At 42.0% G+C, this 9,835-nt stretch overlaps 1 protein-coding gene across 1 annotated transcript in view; it reads right to left on the reverse strand.

The window, feature by feature from the left end:
• Nucleotides 1-9,439, reverse strand: part of LOC135199491 (protein groucho-like) — a 47,016-nt gene extending 37,577 nt beyond the window's left edge. Inside the window, exon 1 of the mRNA XM_064227581.1 lies at nt 9,288-9,439. Coding sequence (XP_064083651.1) covers nt 9,288-9,362 — 75 coding nt within the window. The 5' untranslated portion in view covers nt 9,363-9,439. The remainder of the gene's footprint in view (nt 1-9,287) is intronic.
• Nucleotides 9,440-9,835: the final 396 nt, after the last annotated feature.

Below are 9,835 nucleotides of genomic sequence, written 5' to 3' on the forward strand. Positions count from 1 at the left end.
TGGAACCAAAAGGTTATATTCAGCAACGGGACCAAAGGCTTCACGTGACTTCCGAACCACGTCGTGAGTGAACTTCTATCACCCGAAATACACACATCTCTCACACCTCAGTGGCATGCCCGCGAATCGAACTCGCAGCGGCCACCGAAGTGGCAGGCCAAGACGACGCCGACCACGCCACTGAGGCGCTGGTTTGGAGGAGTGACGGCGTCGTCGTGATTGTCACTTGAGTGGTTAATCTAGATCATATCTCCCGCGACTTTTAATTTTTGCTAGTTTATTCTGTACTGTGGTTACAGGTCTCACTGCCACCCACTGCCACTTGCCGCATGCCCCTCACTGCTTGGGTATGTTGTGGGTTTTAGTTTTTTTTTGGGTATGTTGTGAGCTTTAGTCTTTTACAGTTTCAGTGACTCTGTACTTGGCAACATCGACATGCCAACTGTCCAATGGACCCCATTTTTTTTTTTTTTTTATCCGGGCTTGTGACTGACTTGAGTCTAGATATGAATAAAAAGAGGCCGACGGAAAGGGCAACGCCTTATCGAGTCTTCATCTCGTCCATGCAGGGCGAGGATGGGATGAAATGAAGAGGAACGGAATTGAGTTTTATAAAGGAATTGTCATGCGTCAATTGTTTTCTCTCTCTCTCTCTCTCTCTCTCTCTCTCTCTCTCTCTCTCTCTCGTGAATCCACGTGAAAGTGAGACCAATGCTCTCTAACTTGTTTTGAATTGGTAATGACTGCGAAGCTGATTTGGAGGATTAGCGAGACATTAATCGCCCCACCACCCGGGGGGGGGGGATTTCACGGAGGGATTTCGAGAGGGATTATCGAGGGATGAGAACCACTTTCGGCCGAGATCAAATGTAAGAGGTCCCGCCTCCCTCCCCTCTCTCTCTCTCTCTCTCTCTCTCTCTCTCTATCTCTCCCTTTAATGCAAATCACTTTCATATATATATATATTATATATATATATATATATATATATATATATATATTATAATATACGCAAAGCATATACGCATGGGCGCGCAATTAAAAATATAAAAAATAACACAATACAAAATAGGAAAAGAGAACAACTAAAAAAACACTAGAAATTAAAAATAATAAAAGTAATAAAACAACACAAAGAAACAACAACTATACAGATGACGAGCCAATCCCCCATCACACACAAAGAGCCTTTTTTTTTTATCTCCCTTTTTTTTTTAAAGAGGATCCAATCCTTTTAGTCTCAGATCCTTCCCCCCCCCCCCACACACCTGACCTCTCCCCCCTACGGATCTTGCATGGCCCACTCCCCTCTATCCCCCCACCCACTGTGCCACCCCTGAGTGGATGCGCTTGACGTAATGCGAATCTCCTTCCCTCGACCAAGATGGAGTAGAGACCACCTGCTTTGGGGGGGGGGGGGGGGGGGGGGGGTGGGGGGGGGGGGCAGGGGCCTTTCCCCTACTTCTCCCTATATATGTCCCCTACTACTTTACTACTACTGCCACCTACTACCTTACTCCCTATTACTCCACTCCCATAAGGAGAGAGAGAGAGAGATAGAGAGAGTGAGCCGTTCTTTTCGAACTGTTACGGGTAATGATTCATCCCTATTTTCCATAGAAAAAACATAGACACTTAATAACAAAAAGTCATTCTAGATTGTGACTCTCTCTCTCTCTCTCTCTCGTCTCTCTCTCTCTCTCTCTCTCTCTCTCTCCTTCACAAACGGCTACGTAATTGGATCAGCTGCTAACGTAATTTTTGGACTGTATTGACCAGAACGCAAAATCCTCTCTCTCTCTCTCTCTCTCTCTCCTAAAGCCACAGCCTCTGTCAAATAAGCACACACACACACAGATACTGCTCCGCTAAATAAAAAATAAATATATACATTATTTATCACAAAGTTCAATAACTAATATATATATATATATATATATATATATATATATATATATATATAATATATATATATATATATATATATAAGTGACATAAATTAAAATTCAAGGCCCAGAAATTGTATAACTTTCACGCAATCAACACGTACACGCACACCAACATACACGCACAAATCCCCGATATCATCTTTACAGCGCAGCTTTTTATTTCGACAAGCACTCACACACACACACACACACACACACACACACATATTGGCTCTTTGGCAACTTCCAAAAGGGCAATTCTCTTACGCCCCGGCTATATTTTGGCCCATCCAATCTCTGGCCCCATCTTGTGTTGGGGGTGGGGGGAAGGGCAGGTTCTCTCTCTCTCTCTCTCTCTCTCTCTCTCTCTCTCTCTCTCTCTCTCTCTCTCAATGTTTCAGAGGAACCGTGGTTGTGGTGGTGGAAGGGAAGTAAACTCACTCTCTCTCTCTCTCTCTCTCGCTCTCTCTCTCTCTCTCTCTCTCTCTCTCTTCTCATGCTTCTGAAGCACCGTGGTGAGGAGGGAAGGAGGTAAGGAAGGTTTGAGAGAGAGAGAGAGAGAGAGAGAGAGAGAATCTGTTGCGGGTAGTCCCAAAGGATTTTCGCATCATGGTGTCTATTGACCTGTGAAAAAGAGCAGAAGTTTGGAGAGAGAGAGAGAGAGAGAACCTTTTTGGAAGAAATGGTAAAAATATGAAAACGTTAATGAGAGACATTGGCAAATAAAGACGAAGAATGTGAAGGAGCTAGTTAAACCATCAATCAGTAGCTTAAAAATCTCTCTCTCTCTCTCTCTCTCTCTCTCTCTTCTCTCTCTCTCTCTCTTGCCACCTCCCTACTATTAACCATATCGAAACCGCAACTGACAAACAGACAGACAGACAGACAGACAGTCTCAGCTTCCCCCAAACTCAAACCAACCATCCCCACAATCTCCAGATAGCTCCAAACTCCGAGGTCCTCTCCTACCTCCCTACTAATTCCATTAATTGTGAACCTCCCAGGACTATCAATCTCTAACAATCCCCCCCCCCCCCCCCCCCCCCGCCCCCCCCCCCCCCGCCCATCCCATCCCAACCCCCGACGGGGAGCGAAAGATTGGCGAGAGGGGATTGGCAATACCTCCTCCTCACAGCTGCTGAGAGAGAGAGAGAGAGAGAGAGAGAGAGAGAGAGAGAGAGAGAGAGAGAGAATCAATACCAGATCTATTCCCGTATAACTGTTTTAAATATCACATATTGTTAATATATGCGCAGTTCCGTAATTATGTATGTCTGAGAGAGAGAGAGAGAGAGAGAGAGAGAGAGAGAGAGACTATACTAGATCCATACCAGTGCACCTTTTTTAAAATATTATTTTAATATTACATAAATACTGTATTTTATACTCTGTATTCCAATTTCCACAACGCTCTGAGAGAGAGAGAGAGAGAGAGAAGAAATGTTTTGTGGTCTGCCAGAGATGACTTTGCCATCAAGCTGTATATTGTCCTGAAAAGCAAAATTTTGGGAAAGGGAGGAGAGAGAGAGAGAGAGAGAGAGAGAGAGAGAGAGAGAGAGAGAGAGAGAGAGAGAGGCCTGGAATACAATACCGTCCGTTTTAATGCTAAAACCCATTTTGTATTGGGTCATGTTTACTTGCAAAATGACAAATAAGAGCGCCCGTTCAAATGAGAGATTGTGGGTGTGGTGTTTGGGGAGGGGAGGACAAGGGGGGGGGGGGGGAGCAAGGGCAAAGGGAGGAGAAAAGGGGAGGGGAGGGTTGAGGGTTGAGGGGGGGAAATAGGTTAAAATATGTTTGCCGGTCGCATTCACAGGTCATTTTTGTTTGGGTAAATAAATGCCAACAATTGCACTCTTGCTCTTCCCCCCCCCCCCCCCCCCGCCCCCCACAACAACTCCATTGCAATTGCAAAAACAAAATCGCCAGGGGGAATAAATGTTGCACAAAATACTTGATTGCATTTTTTTTTGTTGCGTATATTTTTTTCCCCATTTTTTTTTTTATAACCTGGCATGAATGCAGCTCTTAAAATATTACGGCTGTTGAAAAATACTTTTGTAAAATCGTCCTGTGACAGTGGGGATAATATTAATGTGAGGGGTGTCTCTCTCTCTCTCTCTCTCTCTCTCTCTCTCTCTCTCTCTCTATGATATAAATATTATCTATATATAATTATTATATATATATATATATATATATTATAAATATTAATATATACCAGACAAGTCTGTTCGAACACGAACTAAAGGACAAAAACGAACCTTATGAATCCAAACGTAAAACAAAAGTAAGATACAACCAGTAAAAGAACAAACAATAATACCTAATAAAAAAAGAAGCAAAAAACTGGACAACCGCCTGAAGAAAAAAGGGAAAGGAAACGGAAACGGAAAGAACTTCACCCCATCAATGGAAGCTAGAAATGATGAGGCGACGAACTGACGAAAAGACCTTTCCAGAATGCACACGAAAGAGACAGTGTCACACCCACCGGACTGGAACGGCGGAAGGCGATGCGGTCGCTGGAAAGGTCCTGGAAAACGCTTCCAGGACAAGAGAGAGAGAGAGAGAGAGAGAAGAGATAGAGGAGAGCAGAGAAGGAGAGAGAGAGTAGAGGAGTGGTTGGAAAGATACCTCCTGGTAAAACGCTTCCATGGTACAATGAACAGAGAATCGCTGGAAAGATCGGTCCTGGAAGAAAACCGCTTCCCAGGACCCGAGATTAAGATCAGAGATAGAAATAACAGAGAAACATAAAGAAAGAGAGTCGTTGGAAAGGTTCTGGAAAAAGCTTCCAGGACAATAGAGAGAGAGAGAGAGAGAGAGAGAGCCTAGAATTGCCCATCGTCCTGGAAAGAATGAATTGTCTTTGACAATCACGGAGGGTAACCGAGCGTTCACAGGAAAGGAGGTTGTCTATGGGGGTGGCTCTGGTTAAAATTAGTTTTTTTCTATTTTTTTGGGAGAGTAGAGGAGAGAGAGAGAGAGAGAAGAGAGGAGAGGAGAGAGAGAAGAGAGAGAGAGAGGAGAGAGAACTCTAATATAATCCATACGAGTTTACTTTTTTTTAAATAGTTACGCTCCCCACTCTTTTAATTTTCATATTATTATTTAATTTTGTATTCTTATATACTGTATCTCAATTTTTCCACCAACGCCTGAGAGAGAGAGAGAATAGAGAGAGAGAGAGAGAGAGAGAGAGAGAGAGAGAGCTCTACTTCTTTCCCTCCCTTGTTGTTTCTTGTCTACCTTTATCTATCCACCTATCTATCTCTGTTTATTCATCTGACTACATCTACCTGTTGGAGCGCCCAGGACAGACCACCATCCACTTTGCATTTGTTTGTGATCCACTTGTCCATCCGGTCCGAGACAATCCTCGCCGCTTGGAAACAACTTTGAACTGTACTGGTATCTTTGAGAAGGGAGAGAGAGAGAGTAGAGAGGAGCGAAGCGAGATAGTTTTGTTTACACTGCTAAAATCTAAATAAGGTAACATTTCTGCGGAGACAAAAATTTGGGGTTTGAATTTTTTTTTTCAATTTTTTTTTTTTTTTTTTTTTAGAAGAGAGGGAGAGAGAGAAGAGAGAGATAGAGAGGAAAGAAGAGGAGAGAGACCTAGGTAACCTATGCTATAATCCTAAAAAAAGGTAACACATACTAATGGAGAGAAAAGGTGACTGCTTTGAATCATTTTTGGAAGGTGGATACTGACGTTTAGAGAGAGAGAGAGAGAGAGAGAAGAGGTAAAACATATCACATGCTTCAAAAAGAAGGTTCAACATTTACATGAAAATGCAGGTGATATATATAACGCGTGGCAGTTTTTCTAGGAACACTTATTTGAATTTCAGTGATGGAAAATTCGCCTACACTTTTTTTTTCCAGCACATCAACACACACAAGAGAGAGAGAGAGAGAGAAGAGAGAGCAGAGGAGAGAGAGAAGAGAGAGAGAGGAGGAGAGAGAGAGAGAGAGAGAGAGTTTGAGGCAATTCCCGTGGTAGAGCGAACTGGATATTAAACGACGTTTGCAGTTTATTATTAGTGTTTGTGTAGAGAACAAAATGTCACTGTGTAAGTGATAACAATTCATATATCTGTATGCATGTATGTATGTATGTATGCATATGTGTATATATATATATTATATATAACATCTATACACCAACACCGGTGGAAATGGAAATAAAAACGCATGCTCCAAAAAAAAAGGCTCTTTTAATCTTTTTAAATGGTGACAGAGTCATTTCCCGAAAAAGTAAAAATCCAATACACTACATTTTTTTATATATAAATTTTTTTTCCCTCTCTTCGGCGCTCCCAAAACTAACGTATGTTTGTGCAGATATTTTAAAAGAGAGGAGAGAGAGAGAGAGAGAGAGAGAGAGAGGAGAGAGAGAGAGAGAGATGTGTGTCCAGTTAAAACATTGCCACTGCTTCAATTTTATTTCCATTTTTATATTTTTATTTTAATCCCTTTTCGCTTGGAGGGTTTGTTATTTCTCTTTAGCTATGCTCCTCTCCCCATCTCTCTCTCTCTCTCTCATCTCTTCTCTCTCCTCCTCTCGCGGGGTTTTTGCAATTCATGTTTTCAATGTTAACATACTCATTTGGTTTTTCATTAATATTTTTTTGGACGGAGTGGAAATGGAAGTATTTTTCACGCCAGTGTAAATTGGCCATCAAACACCATTTCAATCTCATTTTTCAAAATTGAAAAATAAGTCAATAGTAATGAATAATCTTTTCTATATATTTCAATTAGTCAATGAAGTATGAATTTTTATATATAATCCAATTCATATGCTCGTTTTCCAAAGTGTGACCGATATGCAACCTAGCGTGTTATGCATTAACGCTTGCAAAGTCATGAATATGTATAAGAAAAAAAAATCATTTATATGCAAAGTCAATGAGATGAAGATAAAGAAATGTGTATTCTTATTCATATTCAAAATCCTTGATATAGATAGATAAAAAAATTATACTAATTTTCAAAATCACTGATATGAATAGATAAAAAAATATAATTTTCCAAATCACTGATATGGATAAAAAAAATTACATCTAATTTCAAAATCATAGATACGATTACAAACTCAATCATATTCATTTTCAAAATTGACGGACGATTACGTCGAACATATAAACACAGTAAACACATCCGAACCTCACCGTGGGAATCCAATTAGACGAGAAGATGAATATGCTATCAAATATACTACGTCCCACCATTTCCCGAAGATGACTATGCGTCGGCTATACGTCAAACCATCAAAACTACTCCTCACACTTTCACATTCAGAACATTAGCTGCGAACCGGACGGGGCAATTCGCCATTGGCCAATCACCGTCAGTCAAGATTTTGGCCAAAGTCAAGATCATTTTCCTCCCGTCAGTTTCACCAAAATTCCTGTTTCATTGCGTCCCAATATGTGTATATATATCAAATGAGTTCGCCCAATCCATCACGGAGAGAGAGAGAGAGAGAGAGAGAGAGAGAGAGAGAGAGAGAAGAGAGAGACCTGGCCCTTGGCACCCTGTGTAAGGTACCATTTTGTAAAACATGAAATCAAAAGTTGTAATTTTATTTCCTGAAACAGAAGAAGAGGAGAGAGAGGAGAGTAGAGAGAGAGAGAGAGAGAGAGCCTGGTACTGAGAAGTAAATGTAAAACATGAAAACAGCACCTGAGCAAATGAGAGAGAGAGAGAGAGAGAGAATTGGACTGCGTATTGAATTTTGTAAAACATGAAAATAAGAAAAACTGTATCTGAGCAGAGGAGAGAGAGAGAGAGAGAGAGAGTAGAGAGAAGAGAGCGAGAGGGCCTTGGCAACTGTGTAGTAAATTTTTCTAAAAGACGCGATCATTTGGAACCTGCGTATTGAATTTTTTGTAAAACATGAAAACTAATAAAAACACAAACTGGTATCTGAGTCAAGGAGGAGGAGTGAGAGAGAGAGAGAGAGAGCCTTGCACTGTGTAGTAAATTTTATAAGACACGAAAAATAAGAAAAACTTTATCTTCCCGAGAACAAAAAGAGAGAGAGAGAGAGAGAGAGAATAGAGATAAGACCCTCATCCATCTTGCCGTTGTTCCACGACAACCAAGGTTCCCCCCCAAGAAAAAATCGCCCCCACCCCCCCCCCTTTCAACCCAACCTTTGTCAAAATGTTACAAGGAGGGAAAGAATTTTATCTCTCTCTCTCTCTCTCTCTCTCTCTCCCCGGTTCCCCGTTCCGAAAAGATTTATGTATTTGTGTCAGCATTCGGAGGGTTGGGGGGGAAAAAATGGAAAGGAAATATTTGCTGACGGTGAACAACACCAGAGGTTTTTGCCCGACCGGGAAAAAGGGTATGTCAGTTCTGCCAGAGGGTGGTGGTAGGAGTCCTCCTCTCTCTATCCTCTCTTCTCAGTTCCCTCTCTGATGCCGTTTTTTGTTTTTAAAATATGATCTCTCTCTTTCTCTTTAATAGTGCTTCTCATCTCATGTTTTTAATAAATAAGCTCGCTCTCTCTCTCTCTCTCTCTCTCTCTCACATCGTCTCCTCTTCTCCATTCTCTCTTCTCTCTCTTCAAAATCGGGGGAAACATCGATTTCAAGGTCATGATTACACTAACAACATTTGCTTATGTCCATTTTTAACTTGATTATTTGCTCTCTCTCTCGTCTTCGTCTCGTTCTCTTTCTCTCTCTCTTTCTGTCTGATTGATACTGTTTTTGTGTCATGTTTTGAAAAAGAAGTGATTATCTCCCTCTCTCTCTCTCTCTCTCTCTTCTGCCCATAAAAGGACTCCTCTCTCTCTCTCTCTTCTGCCCAGATGCTATCTTTATTATTTTCATATTTTACAAAATTTACTGCGCAGTCCAAGGCAAGGCTCTCATGATATCTCCTCGGATGGACTATAAAAAAGTCTTTGAGACATCCTAATCCTTGTAACTTCTCGTAACTCTCTCTCTCTCTCTTCTCGCTTTGGCTTTGCGCGAGTATATAGTATTTTGCTTACGAAAGAAGTAGGGACAAATAGCTACACAAATATGGAAGGAAAACGAAGAAGCAGATTAGGGAAAATTTATAAAATGCATAGCCCCCCCCCCCTCTCTCCTCCTCCTCCTCTCTTCGTCCTTTCTCCTCTTTCTCCTCTCTCTCTCTCTCTCTGTAGCTTTTCCGAGTATCTTGCTTACGGAAGTTGCAAAAATTATGAAGAAATACTACACAACCAAAGAAGAAAATCAGAAAGAAAAAAAATACATTAAAATTTCACAGAATCAGATGACAGTCTCTATCCGCGATTGCGCAGTTAAGCAAAATACTGGGAAACAAAACAAACACACGAACTGAATTACGTACATGGTAGTAAGTCGACATATGTTGGTCGCAGAGGCCTCTTCCGGTAGGCCATAACAACGTGCTGAACAAATCCATCTAAGATAGGAAACGGATAAATGCACTAGACAGAGTTTTAACGTGACGTCTCACACACATAAAAGTCCCCCAAGGGGGAAAATTTTACAAGCTGCTATCACAGGGGAATGGAGAGCAATGTGACCAGGGGTATAGGGCATGGTTACTGGAGTAGGAGTACGGGGGTGGGGAGAGGGTTACCAGCTAGGGGAAGGGGAAGGTTAAAAGAGAGGGGGGGGGGGGTGGTGATGGGAAGGGGGGAAACACAAAAAAATTCTAACCAGGGATAGAAGGCATGGTGGTTGGAGAAAGGAGTAATGGAGTCACCCACTACGGAGGGATGGGCGGGGGGGAGGGGGAGGGGAGGGAAGAGGGATTTGGTGGTGGGGGGGGGGGGGGGGGGGGGGGTGGGGGGGGGGGGGGGGGGCTCCCACGCCAGCCAGAACCTGGTGTAGAAAGTCAGGGGGAACAACATGATTCATTTGTCAATTTTG

Source organism: Macrobrachium nipponense, chromosome 25 (assembly GCF_015104395.2).
Source record: "Macrobrachium nipponense isolate FS-2020 chromosome 25, ASM1510439v2, whole genome shotgun sequence".
NCBI lineage: Eukaryota > Metazoa > Arthropoda > Malacostraca > Decapoda > Palaemonidae > Macrobrachium > Macrobrachium nipponense.